At 43.7% G+C, this 17,844-nt stretch overlaps 1 protein-coding gene across 4 annotated transcripts in view; it reads right to left on the reverse strand.

Moving 5' to 3' along the window:
- The window catches only part of RCOR1 (REST corepressor 1), a 187,665-nt gene that overhangs the window by 93,062 nt on the left and 76,759 nt on the right, over positions 1-17,844 (reverse strand). For all 4 annotated transcript variants that reach the window (XM_053277325.1, XM_053277316.1, XM_053277308.1 and 1 more), the window contains one exon: positions 16,777-16,860. In XM_053277325.1, coding sequence (XP_053133300.1) covers positions 16,777-16,860 — 84 coding nt within the window. The remainder of the gene's footprint in view (positions 1-16,776; positions 16,861-17,844) is intronic.

Raw genomic sequence — 17,844 nt, forward strand, 5'->3', positions numbered from 1 at the left:
CTATCCTATTTCCTGAACTGTGGCTTCCTACAATGAGCACCTCCATTTTGTTTGGATTCAGTCTCTGCTTGTTCTCTTTCATCCAGCCCATTTAGTACATTGAGACAAGCATTTAAGGAAGTTATGCCATTGCCTGATAAAGCTGACATGGAGAAAAAGATTTCAGTGTCATCAGTGTACTGATAATGTCCTGCACCAAATCCCCTGATGATCTCTCCCAACGGTTTCATGTAGATATTAAAAGGCAAAATGCAGTCCTGAGGAACACATACAAAAGCTCTCACTTTGTAGAGCAACCGTCTCCAAGTAACACCTTCTGGAATCTGCCTGAGAGATATGAGCAAAACCACTGCAAAGCAGTGCCCCCTATACCTAGTCCACCAGATGATCCAGAAAGATACCATGGTCGATGGTATCAAAAGCTGCTGAGAGATCCAAAAGTACCAATAGAGTCACATTCTCTCTATCAATTCCCCTTTGAAGATCATACATCAGACTGACCAAGGCAATCTCCAACCCAAAGTCTGCCTGAAAACCAATTTGAAATGCGTCTAGATAATCAGTTTCATCCAAGGCTGCCTGGAATTAAGAAGCCACCACCATCTCAATCACCTTGGCCAATCACAGGAAATTGGAGACAGGCCTATAACTGTCTAATAATTGCCTCCTTTAAACAAGGAGGCATCCTACTTTCCCTCAGAGAAGCATTTATGATCTCAATCAAGCCCTCTCCAACAATCTCCCTGCTTGATACTATAAGCCATGTCGGTCAAGAGAACAGGTGGTAGGACACACAGTTCCAAGCAGTTTGTTCACATCCTCAGGAGTCACAAACCAAAACTGATCCAATTTAACCACACAAGAGGAGTTATTGGATACCCCCGCTAAAGACACTACACCAACAATGGAATCCAAGTCAGCTTGAATACAAGAAATTTTATCCACACAAAAATGCATTAAAAGCTTCCCAGTGACTAACTGATGGCTCCAAAGCCAGAGCAGAAGGGGCCTGTATAAGTCCCCTCACCACCCCTCAACAATTGCGCTGGGGGTGAACCTGTGGAGACAAGACACGCAGCAAAGAATTGTTTCTTTGCTGCATGTATTGCCAGCTGCAATCTGTTGCATTCGAGTAGAGTCCTTCTCCATTTGCACTCAAGTCATGTACCTAGCTGCTTGAGTTCCCATAGTTCTTCCGCATACCATAGAGTGGATTTAGAAGCAGGTCGGAGAGAACGCTTAGGAGCAATTGAGTCTATCACCATAGTGAGCTCATTATTCCAGTTTTCCACCAGGGGGTCAAGAAGATCATCGGCAGAGCCAACAATAAACCCTCCAAGGTTTCTTGAAATCTTATTGGATCCAACAGCCTTCTTGGGCAGACCATCCTAATAGGCCCTTCACCCCTGCAGAGGTGACTAGCGGCTGCAAACTGGAACTTAACCAGGTGGTGGTCCATCCATGACAATGGGGAAATCATAGGCATCCCCATCCACGGAACACCGCCCTGATCAGAGCAAAAAACCAAATCAAGCATGTGATCCATAACATGGGTCAGACTGGAGACCACTTGGGAAAGGCTCGTAGTTATCATGGTTGCTATGAACTCCCGAGCTGCTCCTGCCAATTTAGTTCCAAAGCACACATTGAAGTCACCCACCATCATCAACCTGGGTGTCTCCAATGCCAACTCTGCAACCAGATCTGAGAGCTCAGAGATTCTGCTGGGCAGCAGGGTGATCGGTACACCAACAAAAGTCTCAATCTATCCCTGGTCCCAAGACTCAAGTACACACACTCAATATAGGCAAGTGCTCTGACAGCGATCCTGGTAAGGGATATAGTGTTCTTATAAGCCACAGCCACTCCACCTCCCTACCCACATCCTCTCACCTGCTCCACCACTGAGTATCCTTGTAAGGAGAAGCTGAGACCAAACTGGGCCACTTGCCACTCTCAACCAGGTCTCTGAATCGCATGCCAGATCATTTCCCTCATCCACAATCAAATCATGGATAAATTCTAATTTATTTTGGACCGACCTGGCATTGCCAAGGAGTAAGATGAGGTTCTGTGGCGAGTTGGTACTGTTACCCAAGGTCAAAGAGCTAACAAAGAGCTAATTAAGTTTCTGTTTTCCCTTCCCCTGTAATGGCCCGCTGACCTGCCAATGCTCTTTCTTCTTCTGTTTCCCACCACCACTGAAACAGCCACCCCCTGCTGAGGAGCCACACACCCTGCCTCTCCATCTCCTAATAAGCTGAGACATATCCCTCAGTCAAACTGATAGGCAGTCCCAAGACAAACCAAAAGGCATTCAAAGAAGTGTTACTGCCCCCAAGCCCTCAGTCCCACCACCAAAGCCCGGCCACCCAACGCCAGCCTCCTTTGGATTTAATCCTCCCAACAACCCCATGAGCCAAGTTAAGAGAAGGTAGCCTTGGGCCAGCAATACCCATCATGGTCAAGTGAGGATATGAATACTGCTCTAAAGTCCCATGTTCCCCCACTCTGTCTCCTCCAACTCTATCACACTATCCCATACAGTACACTGACTACTTATTTATTTAGGTCAGCAAGGGCATACAGGACAGGCACCTTCGGAGGCTGGTATAAAATTCCCTTCCTCTGGGGACTTGCCAAGCAGATCTCTTTCTGCAGCCATGCAAGACCTTTCTATTTTAGAAATATTATGATGACTAGGCTCACATGCACATTTTCATTCATGTATGAATTTTTACCACACATTTTATGTAGTATGATTACTACCTACACTTTTAAAGCAAAAAAAAAAAAAAAAGACTTACTAAAAACTACCTTTTGCTTTTTGTAAGAAGCACTTTATTTGCAACTTTCTACTATTTTAAATAAATTACTTGTTTAAATATATGTTCAGTTAAAATAACAGATTTAATTTACATGATTAACCTCATTAAAAGGTTACAGAATAAATTGTAAGCCAATTTAATATTACTTCGCAATAAGCAAAATACGATGCATGACAAAACTCATTCCTCTACTAATCACATTATCTTCTTCATCATTTGCCTAAATACATATTGATCAATATTTTAGGATTTAGTCTAGCTGCTGATCAAGCTGCTGATCAATGGCTGCTGATCAATCAGGGCTGGGGGGGGGGGCCTGTTGCTAAATTAAATCCACATATATTTGCATATGAAGGGGGAGAAACTATAGTTCTAAAGCAGGCCTGCTCAACTTTTGGCTCCCCAGCTGTTTTTTGGACTACAACTCCCATAATCCCTAGACACAGTGGCCAATAGCCAGGGATTATAGGAATTGTAGGACAACATCTGCTGCCATGGGCTGAAGTTGAACAGCCCTGTTCTGAAGTAAACACATTTTAGCCTGCACCTAAAAATAAGCCCTACTACTTTGAACCCGACATTAGCAACCTTTGTAGTTAATAACATGAGGCTACTGTCCCTTTTACGTATTCAAACGAGTGCCCTACTGTTGCTAGCAAAACTTTTCTGTTGGCCAAGGCCACTCTGCACTCAAGGAGAACAGCCTTGTCTTTCCTCTCCTTTCACAAAAAAAAAAAAAAAAAGGATAGCAGCCAGTGTACCCTCCCCCATCCTTAAAGAGCCCCCCCCCCACTGGCATCGAAACTTCGAGCCGGCGCCACATTCATACCGGTTCGGAGGCCTCTACAATGGCCTCCAGAACAGTTCATGCATATCCCTACTCCTGTGCTAGCCCTGCCCATCAGCTGATGGCTGGAGGGAAGGGATGGGAGGCTTGGAGCAGCTCCAACAGGAGCAGAAGCCTGTAAGCCAGCAGGGAAATAACTCCATGGAGCTCACGCTGGCGGCTGCTGCCCACCTTCCACTCCAGCCATCAAAGGGGGGGGGAGTGTCCTGGATCGGACAAGCACTTTCCCCCCAAAAATGCAGGACATCACCGCTTAATGTGGGAATGTTGGCATCCCTAGCATTCAGTATTTCATCTGCCCATTCTTCCTCGCTAACACGGGAAGCTGGGTCCAAGGAGGAAGCATCCTTCTGGAACCACTCCTCCAACCTTCTTGCAACCACTTTGGCCCGACCTGTTTCCTGAGGAACTAAGTTCATCGGTGGTCCCTGGAGCCCTTCATCCAGACCAGGTGATGAGCCTTCACACTTCCTTGGGCCCAATTTCTAGCTCTACCCCCCTTTCTTAAATCCCACTGCCTCCTTCTCTAAAAGCCTCTTTCTCTTGCCCACCTGGGAACTTACACAATTAGGACTCTAAGCTGACACACCTCATGGCAGTGAAAGAAAGAAAGAAAGAAAGAAAGAAAGAAAGAAAGAAAGAAAGAAAGAAAGAAAGAAAGAAAGAAAGAAAATCTATCAGATTTGTGTTGGTAGTAATATTGCTTTAACCACACATTTCTTTCCTCTGTACTCCTCCCTACAATAAGTATCTTCTTTTTATTTTGAAACTTAAATCTTGTCTCAGTCAAGTCATTTGCTGAGTCCACAACTTTATGCAAATTAAAAGTAAAATGGAACTGTTCCTTTCAGAGCTAATTTCCCCACGTGAACCCAAAAGGTAGATTTCAGGGTGTTCACCAATCACCCTGGAGCAGTTTCACTAACACTACAAAGTGGGGAGGGGGCGGGGTGGGTGGGTTGGTGGCTGCTCTAAAGCAGAGCACTTACGAGGTTGGCCCTTTTTTGACCTTGTTCTAAGTGCATTGTTATGAAATGTGAAACGATTCGAATATGGGAACAGAAGTCTTATCTTCCATTTCCTCAGGGCAACTAAGTAACTGCTATTGAATTCCTCAGGCCCACAGCACTTCTCTTTGGCTAGTAGCATACCAGAGAGAGTCTAAAGGGGGTTCTCTACGCTTACAAGGGAAACAAAGCTAGAACTAATGCGCAGTTTCTACCTTCAGCATTGCTTTCCATACAAACAGTCATTACTCACCAACCGCAAGGGCTACATTTTGTTTATCTTATTTGTTATTTCTCTGTGTAAACCGCCCTGAGCCATTTTTGGAAGTGCGGTATAGAAATTGAATGAATAAATAATTAATAATAAATAATTATTAATAAATAATTAATAAATGCATTCGTGCAGAACCCCGCGGTTGGCAAATTTGTGATTGGTGAGGCATTGAAGCCAATGGAAAACAGGGGGTTAGGGGAACCAAGATCATGAAATCACCTAAAAATCAAGGGGGAGATGCTAAAAACAAAACAAAACCCCAAATCACCAAAACTCCCTAAATATCAACTAAATCTGCAAGAGTTACCAAGAGCAAAGAGCAGATTGAGCCCCTTGAAAATTCCTGAAGCCACCCTGCCCCCCAAGCCACTCAAATGCACTTTAAAATCACCAGGAGTCCACAAGGGTCAGCAAGAGGAATGAGCAGATTGAGCTTGTTGAAAATTCTTGAACCCTGGCCCCGCAAAGTGCAAACATAGCAGTGTAGACACAGCAGCTATCCGACCCTGACCCCCAGCAAATGCAGGCTCCCCCCAGCAGCAAACAGTGAAATGCAGGCTCACCCCAGCAGCAATGAAAGCACAGCAGCCACTACTGTACAGCCCCCAACATCTACAGTCCCCAGTATAGTACCGTTTCCACACATCTCACCTCCGCCTCTCCCAATTTCTCTCTTTACTCCACTTCTCCACAATGCTCCTCTACTCTTTCCCGCTTCTCACCCTCGGAAAATCACGCCAAGGAAATGCTGCGAGAATCGTGTATACTCAAGTCAAAACTATGATTGGGAAAACCACAGTTGGCGAGGGATGGCTGTACATACATACAGTTGAGTTAATTCTGTTTAGTCTTTGGGGCATAAAGATAACTGTTTACTGCTTCCACAAGTGATGGCTGATATTACAGAGCAAAAAACCCCTAGGATTGCAACCAAGGGCTGATTCAGATGCAATGCTAAACCATTGTTCCGCAACAGGAGATCAAGCCACAGATTTGTGTGCATCCCCTTTGTGTACGAGGGGAGGAGACAAACTTTCCACATTTGATTTTTTTAAAAAATAAACAAACTAGTTTCTCATTATATCCAAAGTCAAGAAACTGTATTTATTTTTATTCTAATTGTGGTTAGCCAGGGGTGTAGCTATAATTGAGCCCCCAGCTGCTGAGGGCCCTCTAGCTCCACCCCTCCCTATTGTCTTCATTATCTCCCTCGCTCTGGGGGGGCCACCAGAGAGAGGGATGAACACAGGCCCCCTCTCCCCTAGCTACGCCACTGTGGTTAGATCAAACAAACCAGGATCAAATAATGGTTTCCAATCCGAGTTTGTTTGAGCGAAACACAGTTAAAACAATCCAGAGTTTCTCAAGTTCAGAAAGTGGAACCTTGGATACCATCACTTGTGAAGGGAGGACAACAAGGGAGGGTGAAGTGTGTGAGCCTGAGGCTCAGTCTGTAATGCTTAACCATTATTTAACATTATGTCTGAATCAAGCCGCCCCCACCCCAAGTGTATCTGCAACAAAGAATTGCAGCCAATCCTAGTTCTCTGATATATGACAATTTATGACAGATTAATTTTCAACACACTCATCTCTGACATCCACACCTTATGTTTTGTGTGCAGGTGTGCTTCGTTAATCGTGGTAGTGCTATTTGCAGTCCTGCATATATGCAGTCAGATAATAGCCACCTGAACTCAATATCCATGGATACAAAAGGATTATAACCCAACATATCCAGTTCCTAGATGACCAGAAACAACCTCCAAGGTCATTTCCGGTGACCATTTTGAGAAAGGGGGCCATTTTGTGGCTCATTTAAAATAAAATAAAATAAAATAAAATAAATTTTCGATATTTTTTCACATAAAAATGGCAGATTTGGAAGTGGGGGAGCATTCCTGGACAGCTGGAAACCTGCTGAAGATGGCTGTTGTTCCATCGAGCCGGTGTCAACTCCTGGCAACCACAGAGCCCTGTGGTTGTCTTTGGTAGAATACAGGAGGAGTCTGCCATTGCCATCTGCCTCACAGTAGGAGATGATGCTTTTCAGCATCTTCCTATATCATCCTTCCTGCTGCCTGATATAGGTGTTTCCCATAGTCTGGGAAACACAGCAGCAGGCATTCAAACCAGCAACCTCTTGCTCCCTAGGCAAATTACTGCCCCACTGCGCCATTAGGTGGCTGCTGAGCATGATAGGGCACTTTATTTCAATGTTTTTTGCTGCTTTTTTTGCTGTTTTCACCCTTTTCTCCAGTCTCCAGGAACCTAACAACCCCCACCCCACCACCACCACCACAATTCCCATTGCCTTAATGCCTCATTATCCGCAGTTCCATCGTGGTTGTAGCAGGGAATGGAACCCCTGTGGATAATGAGGCTCAGCTGTACACCTAAAACAGGCCAGTTCACATGCAATACCAGGGTTTGATGCTAGGCAACAAACTCTTTGTTTCCATGCTCTCTTCTCACCTTAAGCATTCTTCATTGTTTGCCCCCCCCCCCAAAAAAAACACACAACAGTTTGCCACTGCATGTGTCCTGGGAAACAAAGATTTGCACTTGCCCTGCAAATGAATGTAAAAGCAAACTATGGCTTGCCAAGAACCTGGACCTAAGGGAGGGAATCTGAACATGCAAGGGGAGGAGGGAGGGGGAGGGGGGAGGGAGGGAGAGCATCTGGGAACAAGAATTGTTCATACAGGGTGGGCTCGGACAACCCGCTGAAAGTCCGGAACCAAGAGGTTCCCAGTGAACATGTACACCCAGGGGGTTCTGAACATTCCTAGTATAGCTTTGATTATATCTCTGGTTAGCAGTCAGACTTATGAACTTCAGCCCAACCTTCTCTGCCTAACTTCGGCCCTAGGTTTCAAGTCTCAGGCTGAAGTCAGAAAATCCAGCAGCCAACCAGAGGTTGGCAGATTCAGATGACATGCCCGCTCGTCAAGAACCCCTGGTTCTCGATTTCCTGACTTTCAGCAGGTTGACTGAACCTGCCCACAGTGTCAAACCAAGGTTCAGTGTTATGCCTGAATCCACGCCATGTGTGAAGGGATCTTTTGGTTCTGGAGTTAACAATTCCAATGGAGCAGCCCAATATTAATAAAATGCTTGGCTATGCAACATTCTGCTCTTCCTTCTTCTGTTCTTCTTTCTGTTTGCTGTGTGGGTAGAGAGGCCTTTGATCAGAACACCATTCCACTGTGCATCATATTAAATTGCCACTTCAAACATGTCTGGCAAAGATTTTTAAAAACAGCAACCCTGTGCTGCTAGAGTTAACACACAGGGCCAGTTCAGACATCTGATGCTTTAATAAGTACCCATTTGAGTGGGGAATGAACCCAGACCTCAGAAAAGCATGTGACTGATGAGGAGAATCAAGTCACAGGAGAACTAAGCATTTGGGTGTAAAGATCAATTCAACTCACTCAAATTCCTCAACCTGATTGCAATTCACACCAATTTCCACCGTCAGCTTGTTTGGTAGCAGCCCAAAACCATGCCTTCTCTAGGGCTCCCCCAGAACTTTGGAATGTGCTCCCCAAAAGAATGAGAACTTCCTCATCTCTGCTTGCTTTTTAATAAATAGCTGAATATGTACCTATTTAATCAGGCCTTTATTAAAGAGTTTTAAAGTTTATATTGTTAGGTAATCTTTTAAACTCTTAATTTTTAATGTTTTAATTGTTGTTTGTGTTTTTAAATTTTGGTATGTATTATGTAAACCGCCCACAGATGCATATGTTGGACAGTGTAGAAATTTGCAAAATAAAAGTTTCCTCCCCCTCTCTAGCATGGTATGCTGCCTCATTTGCATAGCGACACATACATGCATTCCTGAAGCCTCCCAAAAAAGATAAATCAAGACCAGTTGCTAGGAGGATATAAGCCCTCCTAAACATTCCTAGTATAGCTTGTGATTGGTCAACCCCTGGCCAACTGCATTTTTCCCAGTATCAGTTTTGAGTATCTGTGACTGGGAAATTGTGACCCAAGAATCTGAGGTTTGGCAAGGTTTTTTAGTGATGGGGGGTGTCACCCACAATTGGGGGGGGTGTTCAGAGGTTCAATCCACTCATTCCTCTTGCTGACCCTGCCAACTCCTCACGATTTAAAGTGATTTTGAGTTGTTGTTGTTTGGGGGGGTGGTTCAAAAGTGCCTTCGAGTGATTTTAGGGGGTTCAAGAGGTTCAATTTGCTCACTCCTCTTGCTTATTCTTGGTGATTTTAAGGGATTTCAAGTGATTTTGGGAAATTTTTGATTTGTAGTTTTTCTTTGATTTTTCGGTCTTTTTGCAACCTAACGCCCTGATTCCCATTGATTTCAATAGGTCGCCAATTACGAATTTGCCAATGGCAAGGTTTTGCCAGAACAGAACCCTTGCAGTTGACGAGAGATGACTGTATACACTTCAGTGTATGTATGATTTATAAGACACGTATTCTGTCTTTCAAAAAGAGACAGCTTAAAATAATAAAATATATGAAAAACCAGTCAACATTGACTTGATTTTTAAAAAAAAAAAACCCTAAACAAAACACCTTTTTAAAACTGTCCTAAAACAGGCCGCCCATCGTGTGGATCTGACAGATCTTTAGGAAGAAAGGCCACAAACAGGGGCCACAACTGGCCCTTCCTCCAATACATCTTGCCTCAGATATTGGTGGCACGTAAAGATCCACCTCGTCTTGTAGCAGTTCGCCTTGCAAACTGAAGCAACAGAAAATACATGAACACACAACTTATCAGTAGGGCCAGAAAGCACAAGGTGAACTATTTCCCTTCCAGCCACTAGCTACTTGCCCAGAACCAAAAGTTCATCCTGCTTGCCCAGAGCCAAAAGGAGCAGTCCCTTGCCACAGAGTCTCTGTTCATTTGGGGACTTGCTATAACATTCCCTGTGTCCATCGGGTCCTGATCCCTCCTCCTTCCTGTGTTCTGCTTTACCCTGAGGCCAGGGATGAAAGCAAGCGACGCCAGCCGAGCTGTTCACTTTTTGCTGTGTTTTAGATGTAACTAAGGCAGCACCATTTTCTTCTTGACTTAGCAGAGCTTGCTATGACAACACATCTTGAGAACATCAGCTCTACACTATTTCTGAGCTGCTCAAATTAGCCCACGTGTTAATTTGCAGATGCAAAAATTTCACAAGATTCCACCAAAAAAAAACTGTCCTATGGGAGAACTATAAGAGAGTGGTAGTATTAGAGACCAGGGCAGCAGACACGTACACCAGGTACTGCATTAATGTACCCTTATCAGAACTGAGAGCCATAATAATCATCTTTTAAAACTGAAGTTTCTATCCCTCATGGTTTCACAAAAAAGGCTTGATAAGGCAACAGAACATATCCTAAAGCCCTCATAATCAAAACACACATACACATCTCAAAATTATCTTATCTTATTGTACTACTACAATTTTGTGTGAGCTACAGTGCAATCCTAAGCAGTTTGCTCAGCAGGTAAATCCCACTGAGCTCACTGAGGTTTACTTCCCAGTAAATGTGCTTAGGACTGCAGCTTGAGCCATTAAGTGTGGTTTGCTACATTATTCAAAACATTTTCTTATTTATATTCTGCCCCTCCAGTAAAAAGCTGCTCGGGACAGATCATAAGGTACATTAATAAAAACGGGCAGCGGAGTTTAAAAACTGGCACCAATTAAAAACTCACTGAATACAGTCAACAGCAGATAAAAAACGCTAAAAAGGCCTTTCTAAAAAAGAGGCTCTTCAAATACTTTTCAGCAGCCCTAAGAGAGGGTACCCACTGGAGCACTTCCAGGAGAGCATGCCAAAGCCAAGAGGCCACAACCAAAAAGGCCCTGTTCCGAGTCCCTGTCAACTGAATCCAAGTCTGTCGTGGGACTAAGAGCAGGGCCTTGCTGGGAAAGGCCCCTTGCAATATCATATGGAGAAATTAGTTAACGGTATCTTCACTTGCCATCATGTATGCATCTTTTTTGCCATGCCACTCGAGGATACAGAACCACAACTACTTACTAGTAACGTCCGTTAGCTGCTTTGCGCTACTAACAAAAATCGGACTGACAGTAAGCCTCCATGCCTGCAGCACTAGCCTGACTGAGTTAGGTTTTATAATCTACAAAATTTTCATTGGTTGCTGCAAGAACTGCATCACAGAAGATATACAATATGTCCGGCAGCCATGGCCAGTGGTGCTCTCTATAACAGGGATTCCCAGATGTTGCTGACAAACTCCCATAATGCCCAGCCAAAGGCTATTGCAAGGGACATATCCCCATAATCCCCAGTGAAATGCTAGAGATGCTGGGAGTTGTAGTCAGCAACATCTGGGAATCCCTGTTACAAGAAACACTGATAGCCAGTCATAATAGTTTTCCAATTCCAAGCATCTGAGCTCCTGGTGGCGCAGTGGTAAAATTGCTGCCCTGTAACCAGAAGGTTACAAGTTCAATCCTGACCAGGGGCTCAAGGTTGACTCAGCCTTCCATCCTTCCGAGGTCGGTAAAATGAGTACCCAGAATGTTGGGGGCAATATGCTAAATCATTGTAAACCGCTTAGAGAGCTTCGGCTATAAAGCGGTATATAAATGTAAGTGCTATTGCTATTTGCAAATATATGCAAAATAAAATGCTCTGAATATTCTTTATAGTCAACTAATGAGTCCCAAGAGCCACCTTAAGTGGCACAGCATGGAAATGCTTGACTAACAAGCAGAAGGCTGCCGGTTCGAATCCCAGCTGGTACTATATCGAGCAACAGTGAAATAGGAAGATGCTGAAAGGCATCATCTCATACTGTGCGGGAGATGGCAATGGTAAAACCCCTCCTGTATTCTACCAAAGACAACCACAGAGCTCTGTGGGCACCAGGACTCGAAATCAACTTGACGGCACACTTCAACTTTACCTTTAATGAGTCCCCACTACCACATGCACAGTGTAAACTTCCATATTGGTGCTCTGTGCTAAACATGCTGAAAAACAGAGTAAAAGATCACTGGAAAGCATGCAAACCGTGTACGATGGAAAAAAAACCTGTTTCTCAAAGCTCTTTATTAAAAGGTGTTAACTATCACTAGATTCTTTCAAATACGCATATGTGACAAGAAGGTAAGAGGTACTTTGCTAAAGCCAATTATTCCTGATGTTTTAATTTTTGTAAACCGCCTTGGGGTTTTCTTTTAACGAAAGGCGGTATAGAAATGTAAAAATAAATAAAATAAAATAAATAAAATTGACTCAAGTCATACGCTAGTCCACTGCAAATTTCTCCTGTACAAGGAATGGAAGCTGCACAATAGCATGGACAAGGATGGGGGTCAGAAAATTATCTGCTGCTGTACTCCCCCTGCCCCATTGCCCCAAATGTATCGTTTCATTAAGTAAAAATTTCTTAAAATGCCTTGTTTCATAAAGTTAATTAGCATCATAATGAATGGATACAATATCATTTGAATTGGACAGTCTCAAAGTTGTAATTAAATTTTTTGAAGCGCCTGTCCCTAGGAAGCACACAGGCATCTAACCAATATGAATGCAGAGGTTTGGGGTTGTGCTAAAATTAGCATGTTAATGTTCTTAGTTTTTCCATCCTTTGGAAACATTTAACCAATGTAAGGAAATATATGTTACAGGGTTATGTCTTAAAATATTTGCAAGTTTTCCACAAATAGTAATGTTCAAGTAAAGCTTGCATTTGCTTGAATATAAAATTTAAAACCACACACGGCCTAATTTAGGTGAATGCTAAACCATGAAGGTGAACCTAAGGGAGCTGTAAGCTCATGCTCTCTAACCTCCTATCTCATGCATAAGAAGATAGTGAAAGCTTCTACTTTCAAAGAACAAATTACAGTTTTCTATGATCTACAAACTTGAGGAACTGAGGTTTGTTAAGTAAAAAGCCATGATATCAAGCCAGGATCACCGTGGTTCAATATCCTTGTTTGCACCTCTCTTACACATGTTATGAAGCTCCTCAAGTCTATATAACCAGGAATGCGATTTGTGATGAAGTGAAAACAAAGCATATGATCATGGGGAGCGGGAAGGGGAGGATGCAAGTCCATTGCTCCCTTAGGCTCAGTCACATGGTGCTACTGGGTTTAGCATTATTTATTCGCTGCATGTACCACCCAAATCAACTATCTCTAGGCAGTTCACAATAAATAAAATCAACAATTAAACAGCTAAAAGCACTGAAAATGATTAAAACAAAGACAAATAAAACCACTAAAGGAGCTTTTAACTGGCCTTCTTAAATGCCAGCAATGAGGCCAACCCATGTATCTCGGGAGCCTTTATTTATTTATTTATTTATTTATTTTTACATTTTTATACCGCCTTTCGTTAAAAGAAAACCCCAAGGCGGTTTACAAAAATTAAAAACATACAGTAAAAAGCAGTAAAAACATCAAGCTAAAAACAAGCATAAAAACAAGACAACAGATAAAAGCACACAAGAACAGCAGTAAAAGACAATTATGAAAAAGCCTGGGTAAAAAGCCAAGTCTTTAAAAGCTTTCTAAAAACTGTGATGGAGTCCGAGGAACGAAGGGCCACCGGGAGAGCATTCCAGAGTCTAGGGGCAGCAACAGAGAAGGCCCTGTCCCGAGTGCACGACAGCCAGGCCTCCCTCATTGTCGGCACCCGGAGCAGGGCCCCCTCAGATGTCCTAGTCAAGCAGGCAGCAACCCTTGGGAGCAGGCGGTCCCTCAAATACCCCGGGCCCAAACCGTTTAGAGCTTTAAAGGTCGCCCCCACCGCCACGGCGTAGTCCCTAAAATGGGTTCTAGCCCATGTTCGATCGGATTCGTGACGACTCTTCCTCCAGCGTCGCTCCAGCCGTCGTCCGAGTTGCTTCATCGCCCTAAGCTCCTAGGAAAACCAAGGAGCAGAACGGACTCCACCAAGCCGGAGAGGGCGCTTGGGGGCAACCGTGTCAACAGCCCGGGCCATCTCTCCATTCCAGAGATCAACCAAGGCCTCGACAGGGTCACCAGCTCTGGACACTGGAAACTCCCCGAGGGCTGTCTGAAATCCAAGCGGATCCATAAGCCTCCAGGGGTGGACCATCTTAATCGGCCCACAACCGCTGCAGAGGGCAGACAGAGCAGTCAAACTAAACCGCACCAGATGATGATCTGTCCATGACAAGGGAGTGATCTCAAATTCCCCCACTTCCGGATCATTTATTTCCCGGTCGGCAAAAACCAGATCCAGAGTGTGTCCCGCTACGTGGGCAGGGCCCGATACCAATTGAGACAGGCCCAAGGTTGCCATGGAGGCCATGAAATCCTGAGCCGCACCCACTAGGGGGGCCTCGGCGTGGACATTGAAATCCCCCAAAACAATAAGCCTGGGGGAACCCAAAGCCACCTCCGAGACCACCCCCGCCAGCTCAGGTAGGGAGACTGAAGTGCAGCGGGGTGGTCGGTACACCAGCAGAATCCCCAGCCTATCTCGGAGGCCCACCCTCAAGGACAAACACTCGAAATTCTGAGATTGCCTGACCGGGCACCTGGAAACGGGGAGGGTCTGAACTGAACCTAAATGTTTATGGAATTATATTCCTAATCTAATATTTCAGTTCAAATACTTTGAGCTATTGAAAGAACTTGAGGATATGTGTGTGTGCGTGTGTGTGTGTGTGTGTGTGTGTGGCACAAATGACCAGGCTCAAACTATCACACTTTGGACACATTATGCGAAAACCCAGCTCCCTTGAGAAGTCCATAATGCTGGGGAAAGTTGAAGGAGAGGACGACCAACAGCAAGGTAGATGGACTCTATTACAACAGCAATGAATGCACCACAAAGAGACTTTAAGAAAAAGCATCCTGCAGAGAATCTATCTATGTGGTCTCCTTTCTATTCTCCAGAAAACACATATTCATTGAGCAATGGATTGGGGTTTGCACAATAAATTCCCAGTGGATTGTCCCCTTGTACAGTCTTTTTATTTAGTTTTTATTTAAAATAATAATTATTATTTTTAAGTTTTTATTTAAAATAATAATCAACCTTAATAATAATAAAGTTTTGATGGTTATTTTAATTTAAGGTTTTGTCTTTTAAATTTGTAAACCACCCAGAGATATTATATGTGGCAGTATATAAATGTGATAGATAGAATCAAAGCTCTACATCCCACTACAAGGGATTTCTTGCATAGCTTTATCTTCATCCTCAGCTACTAGAGTTCAGTAAATAACACTTCAATAGGCTGTGGCCAGATCCCACCCCCACCAACTCTCTTACAAACTGTTGAGCAATAGTACTATGGAACAACACAGCTAAAAGGCATTTGGCACAGGTAGCAAATACCCCACTATTTTTTTTAAAAAATCCCACATATCTAAAAGCCCTTATTCACAATATTTTTGCTTTTTTTAGACTGAACTGAGATTTGAATCATCACTCTTTAAAAAGCTGTGAGGGAAAGTGCAGAATCACCCACTTTTCAATCACCCAGTTCCACAAAGAGGAGTGAATGCAGATCTCCCTCCCACACCCAACACACCATTTTGTCCCTACATAGTCATGTAGGAGGTAGAAAGTCCTAACCACAGTGAATAAAATGTTGTAGGTCCAGATACAGGACAGGGACATCCATATCTCAATCAATCTTTATTTCAGTCAATGACCAGAAACAAAAAGAAAACAAATGTTTGGTATAATAACCGTACCCACCAAACCAACCTACAGATCTTCATACCCATATAAAATGCAGCAATTTGTTAACAATAACCTAAAATATCTTATGTCATGTCTAATCTTACTGGCCACTGCACAAAACCTAGTCACCAAGTAATTTCAGTATTATGGCTTGCAAGCAAAAAGCAAGCACCGAGTCCTTCAAAACAGCCAGGAAAAGATAACAGCGTAATTAACACGTTTCACACTTCTTGATAAAAATTACAGTTTAAAAGAACATGTTCTATCGATTCTATCACCTTAGAATCACACAGGCATAGTCTTTCATAAGACAGAAACATCGAGTAGACACAGCAGGAAACCACAACCCCAGTTCCCCCCACCAAGCGCAGGCTCAGAGCTCATCTGAAACTGATCCCATTACTAATTCCTCAAGCCAACCTTGGCTTTAGTCTGAACCCATTCCATTTCAACATTTCTTAAAAAGCAGTGTCCAGAATGGGACATAGGATTCCGAGTAAGGTCTGATCAGTACAGAACAGAGTGGAACAGTTATTTCTTGTGATCTGGACAGTATGCCTCTGTAATGCGGTCCAAGATTGCATTCACTTTTTTAGGACATGAGAATTTCCCTCTTAGTTGCTCCACTGGCCCAATCAATCTCCTTCTCCCCACCCAAACAAAAGGTTCCGAATATTCTTAGGGACAACACTGCTCCTGGTTATCTTTTTTTCTGCTACAGAGTTTTCATAATTTTTTCCTCCTCCTCTCTTGCCCAACTGGGCCAAAAATACTCCTCTTTGTGCAACACAGATTCAATCCACTTACACAACACTTGCAGAGAATGACTGAGAAACCAAGAAAGCTTGTGGATGATATCTGCAAAGATTTGCAACTAGGAAGGAAAGCTACTGGAACATTCAACTCCTCCAGCTATAGGGCCTGGTATTCTGGGAAGCTTTCCAGCAAACCTTGTGGAAGGTTGTGATACAACTAAAGGCACACAAATTCTTCAAAGTGCAATAAAAAGGTGAAGTAGGTTGCAGCTGTACATCTCCTAGGTGGGAAGGAATTTTCATTAGTCTCCTCCCACCCCCCTTTTTCTTTTTAAACAGCTCGTTTAAATGTGGATGGAAAAAGAAAATTAAATATCTGGTGACTTACACTTTGCCTCAGAAATATTCTGGTTAGGTGACCAGACCAGCATTCCAAGATTCTCTCTCTCTTGAGTCCGCTTTGTAGATTTAGCTGAAAAGAAAACAGAGATATAGTAGGTTTAAAAACAAAAGAAAAAAGGCAAAGTCTTATTGTTACTAAGTGACGGCAAATGAAATTGCAAGGGTAGGATCATCATAAGAACTTAAGAACATAAGAACAGCCCTGCTGGATCAGGCCCAAGACCCATCTAATCCAGCATCCTGTTTCACACAGTGGCCCACCAGATGCCACTGGAAGCCACAGGCAGGAGTTGAGGGCATGCCCTCTCTCCTGCTGTTACTCCCCTGCAACTGGTACTCAGAGACATCCTGCCTTTGAGGCTGGAGGTGGCCTATAGCCCTTCAACTATAGTAGCAGTTGATAGACCTCTCCTCCTGATAGACCTCTCCTCCGTTAAGTTATCCAAACCCCTCTTAAAGCCATCCAGGTTGTTGGCTGTCACCACATCTCGTGGCAGAGAATTCCACAAGTGGATTATGCATTGTGCGAAAAAGTACTTCTGTTTGTTGGTCCTAGACTTCCTGGCAATCAATTGCATGGGATGGCCCCTGGTTCTAGTGTTATGTGTGAGAGAGAAGAATTTCTCTCTATCCACTTTCTCCCCAGCATGCATGATTTTATAGAACCCTATCTCCCCACAGTCATCTGATTTCTAAACTGAATAGCCTCAGGTGTTGTAGCCTTGCCTCATAAGCAAGGTGCTCTAGGACCCTGATCCTCATAAGGAAGGTGCTCTAGCCCCCTGCAAATCTTCTTTTTTTCCCCTGCACCGCTAGCCAAGAGAAAATGGAAAGCAAGCAAAGAGAAATGAAAGGCTGGTTGTGTGGTGTCAGCATGCAGAGTTGGATCAGTTACTTCACACTGGCAGTGCCAGCCAGCACATATTCTGTTACCAGGGAACACTGGTCTTAATTGGGTAGAGGAGGAGAAGAAAGAGCTAGCAATCTGCTAACAAAGTCCCCTAGATCTGTGACCAAATATCCCAAATCCTTAACCAGAGTTTACATATACACA

This window comes from Hemicordylus capensis, chromosome 1, assembly GCF_027244095.1.
Source record: "Hemicordylus capensis ecotype Gifberg chromosome 1, rHemCap1.1.pri, whole genome shotgun sequence".
Classification (NCBI taxonomy): Eukaryota; Metazoa; Chordata; class Lepidosauria; order Squamata; family Cordylidae; genus Hemicordylus; species Hemicordylus capensis.